The 27,499-nt window shown below is 35.3% G+C and overlaps 1 protein-coding gene across 1 annotated transcript in view; it reads left to right on the top strand.

The window, feature by feature from the left end:
- LOC150079691 (histone lysine acetyltransferase CREBBP-like) overlaps window positions 1–27,499 on the top strand; it is a 487,331-nt gene that overhangs the window by 129,841 nt on the left and 329,991 nt on the right. Inside the window, exon 4 of the mRNA XM_090384101.1 lies at window positions 16,153–16,359. Within this exon, the coding sequence (XP_090240227.1) occupies window positions 16,153–16,359 (207 nt within the window). The remainder of the gene's footprint in view (window positions 1–16,152; window positions 16,360–27,499) is intronic.

Here is a 27,499-nt window from a genome sequence, read left to right as displayed (position 1 = left end):
CCCAGATCATCTATCAACTCTGTGGTACTACGCTGACAGTGATAGAGAATGAAAAGGACCTGGGGGTAATTGTGCAGGCAGATATGAAGTTCTCTGAGTAGTGCAGACGAACTGCAAGAGTAGCTCATGGTGTCTTGTCAATGATATACAGGAATTTTTCTAGCAGGGATAGGGATGTGATTATTCCCTTGTATAAGGCATTGGTCAGGCCACACCTTGAGTACTGTATACAGGTCTGGAGACCTCATTTCAAGAAGGATGTAGAGCTGCTGGAACGAGTACAGAGAAGAGCAACAAGATTAGTGAATGGAACAAAGGGTTGCTCTTACGAAGAAAGGCTTAAATTTTGCAAATTACAGAGTCTGGAGACTAGGCATCGGCGAGGTGATCTGATAGAGGTGTATAAGGCTTTGAATGGCTTGAGCGTGCTCAATGCCGATGGGATTCTTCCTCTTGCTCAGAATAATCAGCTCAGAGGGCATAAATTCAATTGAGGAAGGACGGATGTCGGATAGATATGCGGAAATTTGCCCTTAGCCAGCGGGCAGTTGGTTTGTGGAATAGACTTCCATCACTTGTTGTTGAAGTTGATAGCCTAAACAAATTTAAGTCTCAGCTGGACAGGTATTTCGAATGAACGGAGGGGTGAAATGGGAGTAGTGGTTGTGCTTTTTTTTTTTTTTTTTTGGCTGATGCTGAATAAGCTTGCTTTCTTGCATCATATGCCTATGCTAATGCTGATGAAATGTTTTGAGCAAAACATGCTGAAATTTTACTTAAGTCTTCATACTCAACCTAATTCCAGAAGCAAAAAAACCTAGGCTGAAAAACACTTAACCTTGAAACAGCACACAGTATTGTATACCTCATTTACAGTAGCCGAATTGCATCAAGCTCTGTTTATCTCCGAACTCAGTACAGCAGGAACCAATATAAGTCACTGTGATGACTGCTGAACTTGTGAAACCAGCTCTTGAAACAGTTACTGCTCTATAATAGGATATTTATAGAACGTGTTTTCCCACACAAAGGTGACATACTTAAATTTTTGGCGTTCCCAAAGCCAGGAAAAGACTTTACAAATCTATAACACTACTAGCTCATTGCTCTGACTAGCTGTATAAGGAAAGGTCATAGAGAAAAAAAATCGATGATTGTTTGACCTGGTTACGAGTTCAACATTACTTCTTCAGTCCAGTGCAATATAGAGTTTTTGTGAGGTAGTACACTCTTGATCTACTGATTTAGTCGGAAATAAACATTCATGGTGCGTTTAAACAAGAAAAATGCCTTTTTGTGGTTGTATTTGATACAAAAAAAGCCTTTAACACTGCATGGGTATATGACAATGCAAGACTTGTGAACCAAGATTATAGGCAATCTCCCACTATTCATCAAGAACTTCTGGTCCTGAAGATTTATGAATAGCAAATTCCACAAACAGTTGAGGTTAAAATCAAGCAGGGAATGTCTTAAAAAGATGTCTTTTCTTTTGTATGCCATCATTTTACCAGAGAATTTCTTGAGTTGGAATTTAAGATGGGTGAATGAATGGGTGCTACTCAACCTATTCACCATCTCCAGGTCCATCTAGATGGCTGACTTACATGACTTCTTGGAGATCTTTTGTTGAAAAGAAACCTACAGCTATTCTCATTAATTCTTTTGACTTTGAGACCAAGGATACACTCAATACTGCTTGTGCCTATGTGACATATTCAAGCTGGAATTTTTTTTAAATTAAAGCAAACTGTCAATTTGACTTGTATATTATTAGGGTCTAATAATTTATTAGATTAAACTTATTGTCAGTATTATTACATATTTGTAATTAAAAATTTTTTTTTCTTTATGTGTGCATGTACCACAGGCTGAGAGATTGTGATATATAACTGGAGAAAATGCTACAGCAAACTGCTGTAGCATTTTCTTTTGTAGCATTACAAAAAGACTGAGTAGAACCCCCCCACCCCTACACACACACACACACAAAATGCATGCGCACACACATACACACACAAAGTTATTTTGGGTTGGGTTTTTTCACGCCACACAACATGCAGACTGGAACTTGTTAACACGTTTTATGGAATCTTTTGTGATGCTGTTTTAGTTTTACTGCTTGTTGCTCATTTGATGTCTCTGTTCAAACCCTGTCATCAGCTGTAGAAATCTCTAAAGGCCTCTTCAGTCAGGGCTGTAGTTAGCTGATCTCAGGCAGATAAAGTAGGGTTTACCCCACGAGTTATTCTGGGTTTTTCAGCATGCACAGATACAAAATTGGCCCATGAACGTGCAGTTGTATAGACATACACAGTGGTGCAATATTGGTCTGTCACTGTGCCTAAAACCCACTAACGCTACAGACATAATGTGAACATTCACACTTATTATGAATTTGGATACTAATGAGCTACTCATATATAAATGACAGCAACTCATGTGTTTGCATGCTAATGCTAGGGGTATAGTTAATGAATTTGTGAATTGGCTAAGTAAAGATCTCTGGAAATAAGTACATCAGAAACAAGGCATCATTCTAATATACTGGTGTAGAATTTGAATGTGGTAAATGCAGCATGCAAAAAAAGGATAGGAAGTGGAGGGGGATTATATTTTTAATTGCCAAGCATATCCAGTTATTGTTATTTGGTTTTTTAGGAGCATTAGCAACTAAGGCCATATTGCTCCGGGGATATGCGGTGGTCATTCCTGACCTTTCCGCATCCTCCGTATTTGGTGGTTACGGGCTCGAACCCCGGTCTAATCAAGAAGCGTGTGCTACACACTGCTGCTCCTGCCCACCTGGCTACGGAGGCGCCCAGCATATCCAGTAGATAATTATATAGTCAGTCTGTTGTGATTAAGTATTGGCAAAACAAAAATGAGAGTAGGAGTATGTTGTATACCAGATGACACCTAATGCACATGTTTATGGATAAATAGAATAGATCAGCAAATCATAACACCTTTATTAAAGGTAAAAGGTAAACCTTATCCATTATCAATCCAATGCAGGATGGTAGCCTCCACAATGATTCACATTGAGGGAAACAGACCATAATCTGCCTTGCTGGTCCAGTGCGGGTTGGCAGATCAACCGTATTTAGCAGTCAGGGGCTTGAACCCTGGTTTACTCAAAGAGCATGTGCTACTGCACTCCTGCTCCTGATGACTCTGCTACAGAGGCCGCCCTTTATTACAGGTGACTAATTTTCCAGATGTTGACTGGAACTTGTGGGTTGGTTATTCACTTAGCAGGACATTTCTGGATATGCCAAATGACTACTTTCTATTTCAGTATGGTAAAGATGTCACAAGGGAAAGAAATATTCTGGATGTGGCAGTATGTATCCATGTGATGTTAAGAATATTTAAATAAAGGTACAATTGGCAGGCAGTGTGTTAATGTGAGATCTCCTTAAAGAAATAACTATTCTCAGTGGAAAGGGAGGGATGGATGGTATTACAGTAGTCTTAGACATTTTCATATTGTTTTTAGTGGGACCAAAAGGTAACTTTAACAAATATAAATGGGGAATGTTTAAGGAAATTATCTGGAAGCTACTAACCTTTTATACCAACAGAAAGATATAAAAGTAATGGGGTATTTCTGGATGACTGCTTTCTATATTCAGCATGTTAGAGATGCCACAAGGGAAATAAATATCACCAGGTATTAATAAATTTCAAATAAATGAAAGTTGATTTGAAAACTTTTACTGACAATTAGTGACCATTGGGTTTATTTAAAAACATAATTGCTGTCAAAGGAAAGGAGAATGGTTTTCACAAAGTGGGTGAGAGATTACGATGTGAAATTAGAAATCGGATGTAAAACTGCGATCTGAATTTAAACTTGAATCATAATGTAATTAGCCACATTGACTACAGGCCGACTTGCATACTAATTACTATGTCAACTGACCACTAGTTGACCTGAAAGTAATAAAAGATGTCATCATGGAAACTATCAATTAGCTTAAAATGAGAACATACTGAGAGTCACACTACCTGCAAGTACTGTTTATTGGCACCAACTTAAAATATGATGATGAATATTCTCATCCATACCATCACAGGAGGGTTAATATTTTGCATCCACACTATAACGAAATTTTTTGAAGTTGAAGATAGTGGTGGTCTAGCTAATATCAGTTGGAAGGTGAATGATTTTATAACTGAAAAGAGATTAGGAACAAATTTATTTCAGTAAAAAAAAAAAAAAAAACCACGAACTGATATAATCTATCCAGTTATAAGTAATAAAAGATGTCATCAAATCTTTTTGTTATTGACCATGCACCTTCAGTCTGTGGCCATGGGAAGACCCTATAAATTTGATTTGCAAATCTCTCATGTTCTCCAGTTAAGCAGTCCTTTTAAAGATGTAATACAGTATCATGTGGACAGGAATGGAATTATATGGGAATGACTGCATGGCTTTAAGGAGAGATCATGTCTGATCAATTTAATTAGCTACTATAAGGTTATTGCTAAAGAATTGGGTGCAAAAAATAATTTTGACATAATCTGCATAGATTTCAATAGATATTTTGATATAGGCCCACATTGACAGATTGTATTAATTTGAACAATCTGGTGGCTTCCAGGACAAGTTTCTGCTGCTGATAGGGGACTAATTATGTGGTTAAAAAAAAAAAAAAAAAAAGAGATAAACTACTGCCATTATCAATCCACTGCAGGATGGAAGCCTCTTCAGCAATTCATATTGAAGGAAATAGGATATCATCTGCCATGCTAGTCCAGTGTGGGTAGGCAGATTGACCGTATTTAGCAGTCAGGGCTTGAACCCTAGTCTACTCAAGTAGTGTTTGCTGCTGCATTCCTGTGCCTGACCACTTGGCCACAGAGGTTATGTGGTAAGAGACAGTAATTATAACTGACCAATGCTTTTACTGAGTTAGTGGAGTAACAGAAAAATTTAGTGCTGGGCCCTTCACTGTTTCTAAGATTTTATTATTGATATTGTATTTAAATTCAATGTCTAAGTTGGTTGGTGATATAAACATGAGCAGGGTGGTTAGTGAACAACACCAGTCTGCATTTTAAGAAAATTTCTCTGTTTTACTGCTGATGAGAAATGTCACCTTAATTTTTAATGGAAATTTGCTCTATCATGCCAGAATTTCTTAAAAATAAAAGAAACTAAAAATAAATCGACCAACTACTGAGTTGCCGGGCACACAGGATGAAGGGTCCGTAGTCACAAATGGTTGTTAGTGTAGTATCTCAAATAGAGAGCTTTATGGTAACTGAAAAAAGTTTAGTACCCCAGCTTGGCCTAAAACACAAAGTAAATGATAAATTTCAATTGGAATAGTTTTCCCTTGATAAGCATCAAATAACGATATCTAATGTGATTTTTTAAATTTTTAGCTCCGTTAACGACAAATGGAGGGGGGAAGACACAAAAATTACTCATTTTCCTGTCTGGCACTGCCATTTTTAATTTAAAAAGTATTTTAAAATTATATTTTAAACCTACTCTTTGAGCTCTTTCCAACAGTGTATAATAAGCTATAGGTTGTCAACAACATTTTTGTCCCTGCCACATCTACCCCCATTTCTCAGACAAATTTTTGTCAACAATGATCAATATCGAGTTATGTTGGCCCACGGTGTACTACATACCCATGCAAAATTTCAAGTCAATAGTGGTTCCAGAGATACAATTCTGTGACAGACAAATGGACAGACAGACAGACAAGACAACTGAGTGACATTATAAGAGTACTTTGTTAGACTACGGACCCTAAATGATGGTGCTTCTGGTTTATTTTGTATTTGTACAGATTTTATGAACAGGTTATTTTTATATAAAAATATGTAAAAACAGAAATATCAAAGGCTACATTCTGCAGTTAAGCATAGCTGGCCGAAAACTAATTTTTTATCTTATTCTCTAGACTGGTTAAACTTGACCATTTTAGATTCCTCGGGCATCCAGTTTCAGTGGCTAATCTCTTTAGTGCCTAGGAGTAGTTGGCTGCCATGTTAACATTCCATTCCCCATTGTACCTTTTCCATTTCTTTCATATCCTGATGGAGTTTTCCACCTACTCTTCCCTTAAACTACCTAAATTTACTGGGAAATACTTCTTATTAGTGTAAGGAGTGTACATTAATGCTCATATTGCAGTCTCTTTTTTTCAACTACTCCATGTGTTCACACAAAAAAAAAAAAAAAAAAAGAAAGTATACTACAGTTTTAAATCTAGCCCAAGCATCTCTTTCAGATTACGGCATCTAGTTTCAGTGAATTCTTCAAATATGGAGTCTAATAGCAATGTGGATTTGGTTATTAGTATATGATGCAAATCCTTATCGCCTGTCTCTCCTCCCTAATAGTTGTCTGGTTTTTCCTTGAATTAATTATTACTATTATCATCATCATTAGCCATATGGTGCAGCTTGAGGCTTTTGCTGCACCAGCCAAAAAAAAAAAAAAAATTCTAAGTTAGAGAGAGAGAGAGAGAGAGAGAGAGAGAGAGAGAGAGAGAGAGAATCACCAAGGAAGAGAAGAATGATGATATCCAGCTCAGGACCCTGGATGTACCAAGCCCATACTCACCAGATGTGAGCCCCTGGGGTTCACACTACCCACAAAACTCCAGATGGAAATTCACTCCAACAATCAATTACCCACTGGCTGAAGGCAAATTTTTGCTTATCTATCTTGCAACCATCCTTCATCAGTTTGAATTTATGCTCTCTTATGTGTAATCATAGCAAGAAGGATTCCATCAGCATTGAACTTACTCAATCCATTCAAAGCCTTAAATGCAACAATCAACTCTTGCAGGTTCCCAGTCACCAAATGCTGCAATATGCAGAACTAGAGCCTTTCCTAGTAAAAGCACCCTTTTGTTCCTCTCACTAATTTTGTTGCTTTTCTTTGCACCTGTTACAACAGATCCACGTCTTTCCTAAAATGAGGCTTCTGGACCTCTGTGCAGTCCTCAAATGTATATCATTTATAGAATCCCATGAGCTGTCTTAGCTGCCTGTCTGCACCACTCAGAGGATCTTAACTGACTGCACAGTTACCTCTAGGTGTTTTTCGTTCTCTACTGGGTACCTCCGTGGGCAGGAGCAGCAGTGCGCAGCACACGCTTCTTGATTAGACCGGGGTTCGAGCCCGTGACCAAATACGGAGGATGCGGAAAGGTCAGGGAATTACCACTGCATATCCCCAGAGCAATATGGCCATAGTTGCTAATGCTCCTAAAAACCAAATAACAAAATAACATCATTCTCTACTGCCTTGATTGTGGTACCACATAGCTGATACGTTAATCTATGATTACTGCTGCCCACGTGCAGTACCGTAACCCATTATTTTTTCTAGATCTTGTTGCAGTAGGCATACCTTGTTACTTTGACTAACCATCCTGCTAAACTTTGACATTAGGCCTGATATGCCTTAATCAATATTATTAATAGATATAGAAAACAACAGTGGGTCCTGAATGAGCACTGAACCCTTGGGGGCTTGACTAATAACATTTGTCCAAGAAGAGCAATTCCCTGTTGATAACTTCATTTTCTCCCACTCAACCATCCAATTATCCATAGCAGCATTGTCCTTAATGCCACGCTGCTCCAGTTTGTATAGCAGTCTTTTATATGCAACAGTATCAAAAGCTTTTCTGAAATCCAAGTGTGTGATGCCAAAATTATTTTTTGCATCCGTTTATTTTGTTTTTCTTTTATAGTATCTAATCAGATTAGTCAGACAATTTCTGTCTAAGAAATCCATCTGTGACCTGTGGAGTATGGAGTAACTGCATTCCTGGCTATATGGTCCTGCATTAGTTCTTTAACCAGTGACTATTTTCCCTGGAACAGATGTCAAGTTAACAGATCTCTAATTACTTATGTCACACTTTGAATTTTGGGGATACATTTGCATATCTCTAGCCCACAGGAATCTTCCCTGAATCTAAGAACACTATAATTATAGAGAAAGGTTTGCTTACCTCCTTTGCTGCATCCCCTTAATGTAATGGATAGATTCTATCTGCATCAGATGCTTTTTTATGTTTAGCTTTAACAATTTCTCTTCCACTTTCCTCTCAATTAGCACAAAATCATTTAGCTCTGTTAGAATTTGATAAAGTTCTGATATCCTCACACCTAAGGAATTCCTCTTATGTAAATGAAAATACCAATTTAGTTTCTCAGCCACCTGAGCAGGGGGTCATCAACAGTTTGTCTATACGTATCTAGTGGACCAACCTGAGTCATCTTTCTTCTAGTGTTTACATAAATAAAGTAATCTTTGCCACTTTTCTTTGCATTCTTTGCCAGAGATTCCTTGTAATCTGCTTTAGCTTGCCAATTTGAGGTCCAACTAATTCCTGCTTTGATTTTTTTTGTATGTAAGCAATGCAAATTAGTGCAAACATACTTGAAACAATTTCCTTTTTTATTCAGGGCTTGGATGAATTGTTTCATTAAACCTAGCTTTATATGCAGAGGTGGTAACAGTACCCTTTTTTTTTTTTATTTGCTGGTAGGCCATCTGTAAAGTTTTTTTGAACCTGACTTTAGAGACTGTCTTGGTGACCACACTTTCCTTTCCCAAAATTTACTTCCTGCTCAGCTATTCCACTTACAGAGAAAGCAAGTCATTTTTGTGTAATCAAGTTGTTGGTCAAGCAGCAGACCAATACCTTCAGAATCCGCACACGAACACTAGCCAACGATAATCCTTGTACTGAATTTTTTCCCAAAATAAGCTTAACATTTTCATAATTTTCTTTTCAGCATGCTTAAAGGCCTATGTGAATGGATGCATACTTTCTGTTATGAACTCCTTTGAAACCCCCTTTTTTAATATATATGAAAACACCAAACACAAAAGATATTTGAACTTGTAATAGTATCATGCATGGGTTGAAGGTTGAGAAGATTAAAGAATGTGCTTAGTGTCATTAGACTAGAAGTTCTGTAGATTGTAATTTTCAGGAAATATATGTAAAGGGAGGCTGTTCTAGAAAATGGAAGTTGAAGGATAAATAAGGAAGAAGAAAAGTTGGTTCTGTGAGTTTGAAGGCAAGACAACTGTGGAAGGTTGAGGGGGGAAAAATCCTAAAAAATCTGGAAACTCTTGCTTTTCTTTAAAGAAACAAAAAGCCAGGGTGTCCCATAAGTACAGAATCATACAGAAAAATAACTAATTCACATATTTTCATCTTTGCAGCCCCAAAGGTGCCTTTGAGTAAGGGTAAAAGAGTCCAGATAATTCTTGTAGGAAATCAGAGTCAGAAGGAGATCACTGTAGAATTTAATTATATCCAGACCACAAGCCAGTAACACACAACTGTGTTAGCAGACTTATTGTAAAGTTTAGGAAAACAGGATCCATAGAGGATAAACCATGCAGTGGACCTTCGGGAAGGATCACTAATGATGCCATTGCCATCTTCACTCATTTATGCAGAAGTTCCTTCGAAGATTGTCCTTTTAGACAAGTGTCAAAGCAACATTCACCACATCCCTAAGGCTCACAAATGGCATCTATACAAACTTCAGATCTTGCAGAAATTAAGCGAAAATGATCCAGACTGACAGATGGAATTTCGTAAATGGGCTAGAGCAGTGCTACTCAGTGTGGACTGGTGCCAGTCTGCGACAAATTGGAAATTGGTTGCAGATGTTAGTGATCCCTGACTAATCGTCAGGGATCAGTAACATCTGCAAAATTTGTATTTTACAGAAGTACCGGTCCGCGATGGATTGGAAATAAAAGAAACTGGTCCTTCACCACAGATAGTTTGAGAAGCACTGGGGTAGAGAATGGTATGCTCAAATTGCAATTTCCCATCCACAGTTCTGTTTAGTAATGCTGTTTTTAATGGAAACAGTGAGGTAAATTTAAGAGAACGCTTGCTGTTGTCTCAAAACAACTCTCAGTGGTTTACTCCTTTGAGGATACGAAGTGCTACTTGTGTAATGGTATGATGTGGCATGTGGAAAGACTACATCATTAGCCCATTTTTTCAAGATAGTGTTACCGCAGATGTATTATGTCCAACGAGAAAGCATTTCTCAGTGTCTTGAGTGAGGATGGAGATTTTCCAACATGGTTCCAGCAGGATGGTACTCCTGCAAGTTTCTGTACCAACAGTTTCCTGTTAATTGGATAAGATGTTAAAGGCCTGTGGAATGGCCAGTGAGAAGCCTGGATCTCACACTGCTAGATTTTTTCCTCTCTCTCTGTGGCCGCTTAAAGTTTTTCTATGCAGTGAAAATTCAGTGTCGAACATTTGCAGCAGTGCTTTATTGACATATGCAACACCATTACTCTAGACCTCATTTACAGTGCTTGCTGACTGGGTATGTTGTCTCGATTTCTGTGTCAGAATTAATGGCGGACACATTGAGCCCCTTCTGCGAATAAATTTTTCTATTGCTATTCTTTATTTCCCCCCTGATTCCAGACTTATGGGACACCCTATAGAGATAGTATGAAATGCATTATGGGTGTGGTTTATTGAAGAAAGACTAGGGAACTCCAGTAAGTGACGTATAAAAGCAGCATCAAAGGAATGGCTTTGATCGTACTTAAAGATTGGTGGAGAAACAATTATCCAAAACAGTCCAAAAAGATTGGTGCAGAAAGAATTATCCAATTCATCATCACTAAGTGATGATGAATTTGACGTTGGGGGGAAAATTCATGATATTTATGTATTGAGTATTAGCAGGGAGAGATTATTTGCTGATCAGCCTGCTGTTCAAAAATTTACAGGATATTTTAGATCATTTATCCACAGAGAAAAAATGGAAAAACAGCTTTGCAATGTGAACAAAACAGGCTTAAATTATAAGATGTCACTGAGAAAATGATGGCAGAAAAAGTGGAGCCTGCAGCACCAGGATGCAAAAAATCTAAAGAGATTTTTTGCATCCTGGTGCAAAATGAAGCATTATTGCAACTCACAAATTCCTCCTTTTAGCATTAGTAGTAGCATATGATGCAAGAAAGCAAGCTTATACAGCATTGGCCAGAAAACAAAGCCCTTTTTTTATCTATCCATTCACTCCCAAAGTTTGTCCAATTCTTCCTTGAATTTATTTAATATGTCAACTTCCACAATGACAGATGGAAGTTTGTCCTAGCAATCAACCAACTAAAGGCAAATTTCTGCATATTTATTCTTCAGCTGTCTTTCCTCAATTTGAATTTATGCCTACTCAAGTGCATAATTCCTTTCTGTTGATAAATCAGTTGATCCTGGAGTTTTTAAAAATATCAGCTGTTCACCTTTACCATTTTACTACAAATCACAAAAACTTCCATGGGTTACTGTCTTCTTCTGAATTGGCTGCTATGGTTTCTCCCTCTCTCTCTCTCTCTTCCAAACCAGTCCAAACATGTGCTGTAACCAATCAACATTCATTTACTGTCTTACTTCAAACTCACAGAACCAACTTTTCTTTCTCATCTATACCTTCAACTTCAGCTTTCTGGAACACAACCTTCTGTCACATGTATTTCCTCAAAATTATAATCTACAGAAATCTATCTAATTATGAGTTGCCTATTAAGTGACCTGTCACCACTGTCAGGTTAAGCAATGATTAAAAATCTGAAATTTTTTTTATACCTTGTAAAATTTAGTCAAATTTTACAGTAGTTTCTGACTTTTTTTTTTTTTTTAATAATTTTTATACAGAAATTATGCATGAGAATCTGTCGGGTTGACCTACCATTGCGTTCACAATTATCAGGATTTTTACTTGAAGAATGGTGCTGTACCAACCAAGTGCTGATGCCGTGTTTGTTAATAGTATCAGTTTACTTTTTTTTTTTTTTTTTTTTTTGTTGTTGTTTTTATCTCACTAATTCACTAGTGGACAGGTTAGTGCTATTGCATCATATCTGTACATACCGAAATAGATAAATTGGCACAGTTTTAATTATATCTCATTGTGAAAACCTTCACTATGCGTTTTCATGATATTGCACTACCTTGAATAAGTAACGCTTCACCAATGGAGAAGATTAATATTACTTATTCTCGTTGGATACCACCACACACATGGCACTGTTTCAAGGCTCATTGCCCTCTTCTTGAGAATAAGTAACGTTAGTCTTCTCCATTGGTGAAGCGTTACTTATTTGAGGTAGTGGAATATCATGGCAACTTTTGAAGGTTTTCACAATATGAGATAAAATTAAAATGATGCCAATTTATCCATTTCGGTAGTTCACTGCATGCAGGTATGCCGTCTCCGTAGCCAGGTGGGCAGGAGCAGCAGTGCGTAGCACACGCTTCTTGATTAGACCGGGGTTCGAGCCTGTGATCACCAAATACGGAGGATGTGGAAAGGTCAGGGAATGACCACCGCACATCACTGGAGCAATATGGCCTTAGTTGCTAATGCTCCTAAAAACCAAATAACAACAACAGCATGCAGGTATGATGCAATAACACTAACCTGTCTGCTAGTGAAACTTCCATGTGGTTTGAGGCTTTAGCCAAAAAATTGCCTTAGTCTCACTAATTCAGTAAACATATACAGGCATACCCCATTTATTTTTGAAAGATTTATTATTGCTTTCATGTAATGAAGATGGGGAATAAGAAACCCGATGTTGTCTTGAGATGGCTGTTACACTGCAGGAAGTGTGATACATCATTTAAAATTGTGTGCTGTGAAGCTTAAAAGCCAAACTTGAAATAAACCTGAAAATGGAAGCAACTCGGTATCAAATGTGTTATGTTTTCTTATTTTTTAATAATATCTGTATCCATATTATTAACTCAGACATGCATTTACATGTTTGAGTTTGCCTGCACTTATGGTCTTTTAAAATGGAAGAGAATAAAAGACTTTCTATTTTATATCTAAAATGTTTTTTATCCCCAATTTTCAGCAGAATTTTTTTTCTTGTTTGAAAAGGTGGAAAACACGTAGCATGTTTTAAATTTAAAGTGCATACAATAGTGCTGCAATCCATTAACAAAAGAAAATATTAGCATTGTTTAAGAATACCAAAAAAAGGCATTTTTTCACAAATTAAAAGGAGAGTTGAGCACCAGCTTTCTTTTTAATTTGTTGACAATGTTTTGGGTTTTTTGACTGCTGCTTAAAATAATATCTTAGGTACTTGGAGTTGAATTAAAAACAGTACAGAAAGCAAGGATTTGGGTTTTGCAGTACTTGTGGATATAACTTTCGGTGTAGTGTTGACAAGCATCAAGGAGGCCCTCTGCTGTTTCTATATGATTCATTGAACATCTGCTTATAGTGATAGGGAGGTTGTAATCCCCATTGTATAAGTCAATTGTAAGACTACCTTTAGAATATTCTGCTGAGTATCACCTAAAAAAAAAAAAAAAAAAAAAAAAAAATGCAACCTACTTGGTGAGATCTGCAAAAAGGGTGCCTGTATTAAGAAAGATTTTGAATGTGTGGGCTGCAGTGTTTGGTAATCAGGCACCTTATTGGGGATCTTATTGAGTTTATAAGACTCTGAGAGGAAATAGTAAAATGAATAAAAGTGAAATTTTAACTCTTATTTATTTTATGTAACCAGATTATCATTATCAGAACTAGGAGCCATAAATTCAAATTGTAGGGAAAGAGGAATAGACTGGATTTTAGCAAGTTTTCTTTTAGCTAGTGAATTCTAGTTATTGGAATAAGTTACCTCCATAAGTAGTTGAGGCTGACAGCTCAAGCAAATGGTCAGCTGAATGGTTACCTATGTGAGGAGGGAAGCATGCAATATTTTTTTTTTTTTTACGCTTATTTTATGTAAGTTTTCTTGCACTATATGGCTGATACTAATTTCACATTTGCATTTTCTAGAAACATCAAGCCAGATATTTCAAAACCCTAAATTTAAAAAAAAAATACAGATATTATGCTTTTAAGATACCATAGTCTAGGACACCAAAATATTCATTAATTTCATATAATTATATTGTTACAATCTTTTGTCTTTATGAAGTAAGAAATTATATATATATATATATATATATATATATATATATATATATAATATTACAGGTAATAGAAAGAATAAGCAAATAAATCCAACAATAATGCCATCAGGGACCTAAGATAAAGCAAAAAAAAAAAAAAAAAATTATCGCTTTATACCGACAATCTAGATGACGTCAACTGGGGCCAACCACCCAGAATGAAGGCAAAAAACGACAAGAGGTTCTCTGTTTCTGTGATGATCAATATATGCTAAGTAATTTAAATGTAAACCAAATATAAACCAGTATAGGCCTAAAGTAAATCGAATATAAAACGAAAGATGATAATAAAATTTAGCAATATTAGAATCAAAGGTAAGAAATATAAGTAAAATATAAATGTAAGCATATATTAATCATCGTTGACCCGACAGAGAACATAATTTAATGATTAAAATAAGATTAAATATATAATACATACTACATATTGACCGTATCTAGGACATAATGTAATAGTCGTCAAAATAATGTGGTGCCCCCTATGTGATGGATACGGTAAAAATAATTAATTAAATTAAATTAACGCATTGAGAAACATGCAGATAGTAAGAAGAAAAACTAAAGGAGTAGGAATAATAGAACCTGAACTCCACAAAGGCGAAAAATAGTGGTATAGATAAGAAATAGTTTCTCCTACGTCCTCGGATTGCCCTAATAATTTCGGAGAAATAAAAATAAAGAGTGTAGGACAGTTTAAAGACATTACAAGATATAAGTTGTGGCTCGTTCCTACACTCTTTATTTTTATTTCTCCGAAATTATTAGGGCAATCCGAGGACGTAGGAGAAACTATTTCTTATCTATACCACTATTTTTCGCCTTTGTGGAGTTCAGGTTCTATTATTCCTACTCCTTTAGTTTTTCTTCTTACTATCTGCATGTTTCTCAATGCGTTAATTTAATTAATTATTTTTACCGTATCCATCACATAGGGGGCGCCACATATTATTTTGACGACTATTACATTATGTCCTAGATACGGTCAATATGTAGTATGTATTATATATTTAATCTTATTTTAATCATTAAATTACGTTCTCTGTCGGGTCAACGATGATTAATATATGCTTACATTTATATTTTACTTATATTTCTTACCTTTGATTCTAATATTGCTAAATTTTATTATCATCTTTCGTTTTATATTCGATTTACTTTAGGCCTATACTGGTTTATATTTGTTTAGATTTAAATTACTTAGCATATATTGATCATCACAGAAACAGAGAACCTCTTGTCGTTTTTTGCCTTCATTCTGGGTGGTTGGCCCCAGTTGACGTCATCTAGATTGTCGGTAAAAAGCGATAATTTTTTTTTTTTTTTTTTTGCGTTATCTTAGGTCCCTGATGGCATTATTGTTGGATTTATTTGCTTATTCTTTCTATTACCTGTAATATTATAGACATTATGGGTGCTTTGCATGATTGCTTGCAACTGCATTGACTCATAAATATTATTTACTTATTTACAGTTACTGTCGTTTTAATTTAATTATATATATATATATATATAACTAGACGTAATATTTAACTGTTTTGTATTAGCATTAATCTGACCATGATTCTTAATCTGACCTTAATATTAAATGCTTACCATGTTTGAGTGAGTAGATATATTAATACATAAATCAAATTCTGCATCTGTGATAAGATCCAAAATCAAACTAACCAGATTTGGTTCCCAGGTGTTAGACTATTGTTTCATGTCTTTATACCTTATTTTCAAAGGATGAAATTCTAACACACAAAGTGAGATAATGGCTTGGGTTTGCAATTAGAATTGCCAGCTTGTAACAATCCTGACAAGAATAATTCTGTCACACCATGGAAACTATATTTAATGATAAAATGTCTTGTGTTAATCATGTGCTCACATTTTATAAGTTGCAAAATGCATTCTTTTTTTAATGACAGCATTGGATTAAGAAATATTTCTCATTGTTTCTAAAGGAAATGGGACCCCCCCCCCAGTGCTGCCAGACAACTAACACACTGTTTCTAAAGGAATTAAGGAGTAGTTGCTTAATTCCCACGTTTCTATACATTTATTGTTATATTTCATGTATTTTCATTATATAAGATTAAAATCAATTTATTAAAAATGTAATGTTGAATTTAATTAATAGGGTCCAAGTATAAGTCAGCTTGGACAACCAACACCACCTAATAGTGGACCATTCCATGGATATAGTGCAGCAGTTTCAGCATCACAAATTGGCCTTCCAACTTCAATATCTTCCATAGCACCTACTGCCCAAAGGCCACCAATTTCTACAATGGGAATGTCTATTCCTCCAAGATACTCAGCCCCAACAGAGTCTTCTACAGCCAATGTAAGTATCACTATTTATTTGAATACAGAAATTAAAATCATACATGATACAAATAACTTAATTAGGTATCTGGGTCAAAAAATTTCCTGTTTTAAGTTTAAAATCTAGAGTATGTGATATATATAATGCTAAGCTGTATCTGCAGTATGATCAGACCAAAGGAGAGTATTCCATCCCCAGGGAATCTTTGTGCATCATGAGAGAATGTGGTGCCACTCGTTGTAACAGCCTGAAACATGGGTGACAGAAGTTGTGGCCAGTAGCTTTCTCCAGAGATCAGAAGACTCAACCATTTGAATATGAAGCAAAGTTTCAGCTCCTAGCCAAAAAAAATCAAGTTGGGTTGATTAATAATTGTTTGAAGCTGTTATAAGTTAAGCAGAAAATGAAGCTGGTGACTTGAATAGTAGCCAATTGAGATATATTGCATTCTTGAACAGCATTTATTGGATATAAATTTTAGGAGATAATTAATTTATTAATTGATATATTAAAGATATTAATTCATTCATTAACTATATATCTCCGGTATTAATTATTGGAAATTTTTTTTAGATAAAGGATGAGATTTTAGATCGGAATAAGGAATAAAGGATTTCATTTCTACAAGAATAATTTCACTGATGCTATCTGAGTAGACATTAGTATTGGAAGATTTAAAAAAACAGCAATCCACCCAAGGAAAAGAGGAACAGAAATCTTATGGATTATATCATTTCACATTCTTCTTATATCAAGTGTGACCCCCAATCTTTAAATGGACATGAGAATTGTTGATGAGTAAAGAATGAGTGTTGGGTGTTTAAGATAAGATCATTAATCACAAAAATCACAGCATCTTGACCATCTGATCCCTGTCACTAGAAAATTGAATCTGCCTGGAGTTGTAAATATTAAAATCACCATGAAAAATTACCTCACTGTTAGGAAATTAGATTGGAGAAAGTTACTTTTCAAAGGAAAAGTAAATTTTTATTTGTAGAGTTGGGAGAACAATAAAGGCATGCATTTTACGAAATGGAGGAAATAAGTTTCAAGCCAGAGGAGCTCGAAAAAAGTAAGTGGTCACATAGACAAGTACTACCTTTGAAGCAAAAGGAATCATAGAGCAAATAATTAAGGCAACACTGAAATGAGTGGTGATTCAGGGCAACCAATAATTTATTCTCTCAGATGAGGTATGGCAGATTGTAGGTGGAAATGACAATCATTGAGATTGGAACTGAGTCCACATATATTTGTGAAATGAATGAGGAAGTTTTTGGAGGTTTAGATCCTTTTGCACATTAGTTTGTTTTGATTATTTATGATATGTTATGTAAATAAAGTGGTGTTGGGGGACATGATGCACAATTCAATAAAATTATTGGATATTGGCATACAGCAAGAATATATCCATCTCTCTCCTTTAATACAGTATATCCTACACCAGGGGTGTTGAACCTATGGCACGTGTGCCCGAAGGGACATGCATACAGATTACAGATTTCTGCTCGCATTTAAATGACTTGAATGCCAAATTACAGGACTCTGGTGGGACCCTTGATGTTATGTTCAATAACATAAAGGCATTTGAAATTAAGCTGGGAGTTTTTAAATGCTATGTACAGTGGCAATTTTAAATATTTCCCAAACCTATAAAGATATATCACTGATCTTGAAACTGATGAGAAAACAGACTGTCAGAGCCTTCAAATGCTGTGTCTGAACATCATTGGGTCAACTATTGAACAGTTTTGTTGTCAAGTTAAGATAATTGGAAGAAACTGCAGAATTCATTAAGTTTGCAGACAGTGTAAAACTAGCTGAACTAAACCTGAAAATGTTTCAGTGGATCGACCTGGATGATTTTGAGATGTGCAATTGATTGACTTTCAGAGCAGCTCAATTAGGAGGCAAAAATTTATCAATCTCAGAGCCGATTTAGAAAATGTTGAAAGGGAACAATTAGTGATGTTAGCAAAGAAAACTGCAGAAAATGAGGTATTAAAAGTTTGGAATTCCATTCCTGAAACTTTTGTCTGTTTAAAAAATCTGGCAACAGCATTACTAACAATTTTCTCATAACTTATTCTTGTAAGTTTTTGTTCTCAGTGACGAACTTTGTCTAGTCATAGGAGTAGTATCACGGATGATACTAGTGGTGCATGCAAAGCTCTAAAAGTTAAAGTATAAGCTTGATATAAAATATCTGTTGTCAATGGTGCAGCAACAGAAGTCTCACTGATGTTTTTTAGTTATAACATAAGAGAGGTTTATCATTTTATATTAAATTATTTGTTCTGTAAGTTAAAAGTTACATTTTTGTTATGAAGGATTTTATTTTAATACCTTTATTAAAGCATCTTTGAAATGTCTTTTATTTCATTCTTTTTTTGGTTACACTTTTGTCAAGCAAAACGTATGAGAAAAATAATGATTCAGTACTTTGCAAAATTACAGGCAGCATGTGAGGGTAAGAACAGGACTTTTTTTTTTTTTTTTTTAAAGATTTAGCCAATTTTGGCACACAACCTTAAAAAGGTTTGCCTTAGACAGTACTTCCCACATACACAATATTACTTGAATTCCCACCAGTCATTAGCAATAAGTTTGCTCTTGTGGATTATCTAACAGCCAGCCTGTGAAACTGTACACCCAATGTTAGGAATATTAGTTTTAATCATGAATTTTCTTATGCACTTGGTTATGCTGTGTATTTTATTTTATTTTTTTCCTTCTGTTTATTGGATAAAACAAATGATGCTAGTGACCCTAGTTTTTAATCTTTAGTGTTATTTATTTAATATCCTTATTCTGTATCTTCATGTATTATTATTATTATTCTGTATCTTTATAAAGCACTATTTAGTTTTGTGCTACTATTTGGTCTCTTATTCTTTAAGGATTTACAAGTGAATGATTGTTCTTTGATGCCTGGATCTTGTTATTATTATTTATAATTACATAATAATCAGCTTTTTATAACTGAAAATAAATTTACTTACTTTTCAGGAAATTTTTTTTTTTCTGAAAGAAACTATTCAAGGTTGACACTCATCAGAATGTCATGTGCAAACTATATGCCTAGAGATAATTTTAGTATATAGCTAGCACACAGTAAGGGGAGAAATTTGAACTAAGTAATTTTATTTGAAAATAGAATGGTTTCCTGGATGTATTTCCTGGAGGGGAGAAATTTGAACTAAGTAATTTTATTTGAAAATAGAATGGTTTCCTGGATGTATTTCCTGGAGGGGAGAAATTTGAACTAAGTAATTTTATTTGAAAATAGAATGGTTTCCTGGATGTATTCTACATAGGATGATTCTTAATTACATACAATAAATGTAAGGATCATATTCTGTATCTAAAATCAAGCAAAAAAGTTCTTATAAACATACACTTCTAAAGGCTTTCAGTAAGTGTGTTTGATTACTTTTGGCAAGGGGAAGATCAAATAAGACTAGTACATTGTACATTACATTAAGAGCACAATATCTTAATGTTTACTGAAATGTTTGTAAAAGATGGCCACTGTTTGTTTCAATGCATAAGCCTTATGGTGGCAAAAATTTGTCCATTCAAAAATTCTAATAATTTTTCTTGTTCACAGTTATTGCATTTAAATAATTGTGAATAAGAAAAATATTTCCATTCAAATATTTTTTCTGTTTCATTCAAATGCTAAAACTGGTCCCAAGTGTTGGTTCTGTGTGAGTAAACTATCTCCGTCGTATGGTTTTACAGATAAAAAAGTGTGTAGGCATAAGATTGCATGCATATAAGAAGGCATAAGAATAATTGCATAGGCCACAAAACTGATCTTTTTTTTTGTCCCCTATCCATTCATTTGCAAGCATCAAAAACTGCTTCACATCACAAGTAAAATGATTATGAGCTGAATCATGCATAAACCAGTGTTTTTGCATTACTGCTAATGCAGGGGTCACTCAGAAAATGATGTACCAAGTGCTGAAAATAATAATTGATACACTGAGTATTTAGTAGGTACAGCAGCAGTGTTCCCAAATTTTCAGTTTTTTTAAATTATTAGTCATCTACTATACCAGTGGTTTTCAACCGGGGTTCCACATAATTTGGGTTTAAGTTACTTAAACTTATTATTTTTTAAAAATTTATGTTTATTTCATTATAAAAAAGGTGTACAGTATCTTTTTAATTTTTTGGTGATCTGTAATTGATGTTTACTTAGTACCTCTATATAACGAATAAAATTATTATAGTGTGTGTGTGTGTAATTTGTATTGTGAAATGTAATTTTTATAATTATATTATTGTAATAAATGTCATATAACATATTTTTTAATATTACACACACACACACACACACACACACACACACAATCGGATCTAACAGGCGAAAATTGAGTAGGAGTGCTGCAAAATAAATTTCTTAGGGGTGTCATTATTAAAAAAAGGTTGAAAGGCACTGTACTATACAGACTACTGAGTTATGCAGTCTGACTGGTCCTTGATGGCATCAAAAGACACCAACTCTTTTTCCTGTCCTAAAATATATATATATTTGATTCCTTGTGCTATAATGGCTCTTGCTGGAAACAACCTCATTGTACATCCACTAATAGATTGTGAGAATAAAATTCAAGAACAGTATGAGCTAAGTTTAAGATATAATATGCTGGATTCATAGCCACGTGGGCACTAGTATCAATGTGGAAGCCTTTGGCAGCTGATCAAGTTCTGAAAAACTCTAATGAAGAAGAAATATAGGATTTTTAGTAATTCTCTTTTATAGATCTCAGATCAGCCTTTAGAGAAAGGCGTAAACAAATACGAACAAGTTTGCAGATTGAGAAACCAGGCGTGTAATAAACTGATCAGAATAAAACCCGACTTGCACATGTGGGGTTCCAATTTTCGACCCTGTTGGTGAGAAGTGATTATAGAAGGTTAAGGATTGGGCATGGTTTCATTACACAAATTCTTATTAGTAGGATGTAAGCTGCCATCATGCCCAGCTATAAAACTCAGCTTATGTTATGGCATGTCCAAATAGATGGTCCATATCTTCAGTCCATCAAAAATGTCTTTCTCATCAATTCTAGGTACTGTATCCATTAACATTGTGTCAACTACTTGGGGATAAAGCCAATTTGAATGAGCCTTACCTTAACAGACTTACACTGTGATGAAATATACAGTCACAAAATAAATGTTTGTGGAATGTAAGCTCTCTTAATGTGAAGAAAAAGATAGTAGGAGAATTAAAAAATAGAAAAATTTAGATTTGTTCACTAACAAACTAAAAAGAAAGGAATAATAAATAGGGAAAACTAGGTATTAATATATAGTGGGGTGCAGAAAATTGAGTATGCCTCAATTAAGATTCACGTTTTAAGATTGCCTCAATGATTCATGTATTTGTAGGAATCTTAATACATGAATCATTGCAACAAAACATACAACAGTATAATTTTGAATCAGAAAAAATGTTATGTGTAAAAATTAAATTACAAAAGAGAACATTAAACATATTAACACTTTCGTTGCTGGTTTTTCAAACAACCCTTTTGACCCAGGATTGAAAACCACGTGATTGATTCAATCTGGATTGGAAAGAGCAGAAACATTTTTGGTCTTCTCAATATGGGAATTAATTAGCTTCAAGTGAAGATTTCTTGACAAAAATATCTGGATTTTTTTTTCTGTCAAATTAGAAGAAAAAGTTCTAAAAGTAGGATAGTTTCCCCTTCAAGTGGATTGAAATCCAAAGCTCTGCATATTTGCATTCGGGAAGCAGTGGGCATGTTAAGTGTACATGGCCCAGAGGAGGAACTTGAAGTTTTCTATAATTGTAGATTCTATAATCAATTACAAGATTTAACTAATAAGATAGATAATAAGAAAGAATTAATAATAATAGCAGTAGACTAGAAAAGAATAGCGAAAGCTTAAAAGGAGACTTAAATGCTCGAATAGGAAATAAAATGATACCAGGAATTTGCCTGTGGTTTAATGAACAGATGAACTAAAAATGGAAATAAATTATTACAGTTTTGTTACTGATTGTGAATATAAATTAACAATACATTTTTGAACATAATGAACAACATAAAATAACATAGTCAAATATAATAGGGACAGCAAATCAGTAAAACATTCAGATTTAGAGAATCCTTTTAAGTTGTTGTTGGTTTAGGGATTTATTAGGCACATCGGCAACTATGGTCATAGTGCGCCATCCTTTATATATATATAAAAAATTATTTCTTAATTCAATTTTTGTGAAAGTAAGTCAAACTTGGTTATAACGAGCATGGAAATAAATGAGATCATGGCTGTAATGAGTAAATAGATTATAATGATTTTAATTTACACATATTTCTATACAATCGCTCACTGTTATGAGTGTACTACACGGATATAAGGGGGTTTTTTTTTTTGGCTGGTGCTGTATAGGCTTGCTTTCTTGCATCGTGTGCCTTTGCTAATGTACAGAAATGATGCAAATGCACTAACTTGTACATTAGATTATATTTATTTATTTATCTGTCTATCATGTGAGAACCCCAAGAATTTAGAGAGTTTTGTCTCTGATTAAAATGACTACTGTTTTTTAAGCATGTTAGCATATATGATAATGCACCTAGTGGACAGATTTACATGAAATTTTATATTTAGGACTTTTAAAAAGATTTCATTAAAATCTGACCAATAGAAATCTGGAAATTATCTTTTTGTGCGTCACAACAGCTATCCATTGCATCTGAAGCAGTGGATATTATATCTTTTGCCATTAACCCCAGGGGCTCACATGGGCTTGGCACACACACCCAGGGTCCTGAGCTGGATATCATCTTTCTTCTCTTTCTTGGTGATTCCCTTCTACTTTTGCCTCTCTCTCTCTCTGTCTCTCTCTCTCAGGGTAACTCAGGAAATTTTTTTTTTTTTTTTGGCTGGTGCAGCATAAGCTTCAGGCTTCCTTGCACCATATAGCTAAAAATAATAATAAAATAAATATACCGTACAAATTTTGGTAACTATGCAAACATTCTTAATTGCTTGGGTACTCAAAAACCCAATTCTTGGAATAGACAAAAATGAAAAGAGTGACTTAGCTTTTATGTCTATCCTCTTTGGATTAGTAGTTAGTAGTAGTAGTGGCAAGAAAGCAAGTGTATGAGCTTATGCAGCATCAGCAAAAAAAAAAAAAAAAAAAAAATCCCCTCTGAATATTTATCCAGTTCCTCCTTAAATTTATTTAACCTATCAACTTCAACACGACAGATGGAAGTTTGTTCCAGCAATTAACTACCTGCTGGCTAAAGGCAAATTTCTGCACATCTATTCTACACCTGTCCTTCCTCAATTTCAATTTATGCCCCCTTAGGTTCGTAATTTGAACAAATAGAAGAATCCCATCAGAATTCAGTGTGCTCAACCCATTCAAGGCCTTATACACCTCAATGACATCACCTTGCAGGTGCCTAGTCTCCAGCTGCTGCAATTTACAGAACTTAAGCCTCTCCTGGTAAGAGGATCCCTTCATTCCCCTCACCAATCTTATTGCCCTTCTCTGTACACGCTCAAGCAAATCTACATTTCCTGAATGAGGACTCCAGACCTGCACGCAGTACTCAAGGCGTGGCCTGACCATTGCCTTATACAGAGGGACAATCACTTCCTTTTCCCTGCTAACAAAATTCCTGTATATCATTGACAACACCCGTGACCTGCCCTGGCAGCCTGTCTGCATTGCTCAGAAAACTTCATATCTGACTGCACAATTACTCCCAGGTCTTATTCATTTTCTACCACCTTAAGTGTAGCACCACACATTTCTCTGGAGTTACTTTTGCCCATATGCAGTACTTTGCATTTTTCAATGTTAAACTTCAGTTGCCACTTCTTAGCCCATCTGCCCAAATTTTCTAGATCCTGTTGCAGTAACACACTGCCATTACTGTCATTAACAACCCTGCCAACCTTTGTATCATCTGCAAGCTTCGATACTAAGCCTGATATACCTTCATCAATATCATTGATAAATATTCAAAACAGTGGACCCAACACCGAACCCTGTGGAACTCAACTGATAACATTAGTCCACAAAGAGCAGCACCCATTGATTACCACCCTCTGTCTTCTCCGACTCAACCATCCTTTTATCCATTGTAGCAACTTATCCTTAATACCATTCTGCTCCAATTCTGCTCCAATTTGTAGTCTTCCATGTGCAACAGTGGTCAAAAGCTTTCCTGAAATCCAAGTGTACGATATCAAAATTATTTTTTGCATCCAGTTCCTTTGTAACCACATCATAATAACCAATCAAATTGGTCAGACAAGACTTTCCCTTAACAAACCCATGCAGTCTTGTCTATATGATCCTGCAATGCATCTTTAACCAGTGACTCCATTATTTTACCCGGAACAGAAGTTAAACTAACTGGTCTGTAATTACTCGTGTCACCCTTCGATCCCCCTTGGTGAATTGGGGACACACTTGCACATCTCCAGTCCATGGGGACCTTCCCTGAGTCCAAGGATGCTCTCATAATTATGGCTAAGGGTTTGCTTAGTTGCTTTGCTGCCTCCTTTAATATAACTGGATAGATTCCATCCACCCCGGGTGCCTTTCATATGTTTAACTTTAACAATTTCTCCTCCACTTTGTTCTTAGTTATTACAAAATCATTAAGCACCCTGTTACAATTTGATAACCTTGTAGCATTTTCAAGCCTTAATAACTCCTCATGTGTGAATGTAGATGCAAAATGCTCATTCAATTTGTTTGCTATCTGAGCAGGATCATCAACAGTTGAATCATCAATATAAAGTGGACCAATCAGATTCATCCCCTTCCTTTTAGAGTTTATATAAGTAAAGAAATCCTTGTTGTTTTATTAGCATCCTTTGCCAAAGATTTCTCGTAATCTGCCTTCACCTGCCTAACCTCCTTTGTGACTTGATTACAGACTAGCTTATATATATATCATAGGGTTCTGTCTCCTGATAATTTATATGCATCCCATGCATTTTTCCCTGCCACAAGTCCCATTAGTTCATCTGACATCCATTTAGGTCTAAACCTTGAACAATATTTCTTAGTTGGTATGTAAAGTCTAGTAGCTTCCAAAATAAAATCTTTGAATGCTTCCCACTTAGAATTTGCTGTTGGTAACATCATCAGTTGGCCCCACTGTACAGAATTTAAAAACTGTCTTAGACCACTGTAGTCATCTTTATGGAAGCAAAAACCCCTTCCTTTACCCCTGATGGTAATTATATGTTTAAATAAATCCCACATCAGTACACTGTGATCACTGCCACCTAATGGTTCCTTTATCTTCAAATTCTTAATACAAGCATGATCACTGCCGATAACCAGATCAAGAGTATTACCCTCTTTGGTTGCCTCTTGAACATGCTGCTGCAGAAAACAATCATCCAATAAATCCACAAAAGTCTTACTAGTGTGCAAGTGACCAACCCATAAGTTCCAGTCTATATCTGGGAAGTTAAAATCTCCCATTATAAGACATTCTGATTTACTAGCCCACTCTGTTTCTCTGTACAATTGTTCATTGTACTCATTCGAGTCATTAGGCCTATAACACACTCCTAGTCTTATTTTTGCTTTTGCACTGCTTATGTCACACCAAACTGACTTAACAGTGTACTGTTCATCTATAACAACTGGATGCACTTCTTTTGATTTTATGTTTTTCTTAACAGCATAATACCTCCTCCCTTCCTATCCTGTCTATCCTTTTTGTATACATTGTACTCCTCAAATTCCAGTTCTGCATTCCTTATATTTGTGTGACACCATGTCTCTGCTATCCCAACAATATCCGCCTTTGATGTCTTGACCAACACTTCAAATTCATCAAATTTATTTACTATACCTCTAGCATTGGTATACATGCAAGTATACATCTACCTATTCTTATTATTAGATACCCTAACACATCCCATATACCCATCTGTTTCACAATGACTGCCATCAGTTCCTTAAACCCCAACACCCCTCGCTCCGCACCGCTGCTTATTCTAATAGAAGTAGTGCAAGAATCACCTTCACCTCTGCCTGCGGCTGCTTTTAACCTTTTAGTCTGTGAATCACCCCCCAAGCTAGTAGTTTTCCGACTCACCTAACACTGCCTCGATAATATCAGCAAATATTCTTGCACCCTTTCTATTTAAGTGTATCCCATCCCTGTAGAAGCAGTCTCTCCTGTTAACAAGGTTTATGACCTTGTCCTTTTGGAGATGGGAGCTATACAATTGTGCATTGGCGTTCTGCTTGTCGCATTACCCTATTTACAGATTGTCTTATATTCACTGAACCATAAATTTATTTTGCGACTCCTAAGAACTTTGTATGCAAATCACTTTACTGCCATTTTAAACTAAAATCAGTTAGAAACAAACCCTTTCTTTGGAAACACATCTAACAAAATAGTTTCGTGACTGATGAAAAAGTCAATTATTTGTGAGTTAGGACATGGCACAAAAATGTTGAAGTGTGTAAAAATTTTCTTTGTTCTCTTCAACAGTTTTGACATTGTTGAAGAATAAACATGTTTGCATGTTGACACTGGAAAAGAACATAACAAAAAAAAAAAAATTAGAAATTGCAAAGTTACCAATGTCGATGAAGCTTTGCTTCAATGGTTCACTACACAAAGAAGTGCTGGATTTTCAATCGACAGTCCAGTCTTGAAGGTTCAAGCGGAAAAATTTGCTGAACAATTTGGACATGACGATTTTGAATGTAACAGTGGTTGGCTGGATCGATTTAAAAACAGAATACAAGCATATTAATACAAATAGTATGTAGGTATATACTATTATTTCTTTTGTTTTTTTGAATCTATCTTTTTATGAAGTTGAGAATTAAAAAAAAATAGGAGGTAGAATTCAACTCATTACTGATATAGTGAGTAATGGTTATAACCAAGTTCGAGTGTATCGTGAATCTAAAATACTAAAATTGTATCATATCCAAAAATTTCATTACCTCGAACAACATGCCTTCCGAAAGCACTTCTCGTCATTTCACAAATATACGTAGTCTCCATTTCAATCTCAATTATGTCCATTCCCACTTGCAGTCTGCTAAGCCCCACTTATTTTTTCTGCAGTATCACAATTGTCGGTTGGTTCAACC

This window comes from Mastigoproctus giganteus, chromosome 10 (assembly GCF_048544385.1).
Source record: "Mastigoproctus giganteus isolate SK-2022 chromosome 10, ASM4854438v1, whole genome shotgun sequence".
Classification (NCBI taxonomy): domain Eukaryota; kingdom Metazoa; phylum Arthropoda; class Arachnida; order Uropygi; family Thelyphonidae; genus Mastigoproctus; species Mastigoproctus giganteus.
This window is presented reverse-complemented; position numbering and strand designations above follow the sequence as displayed.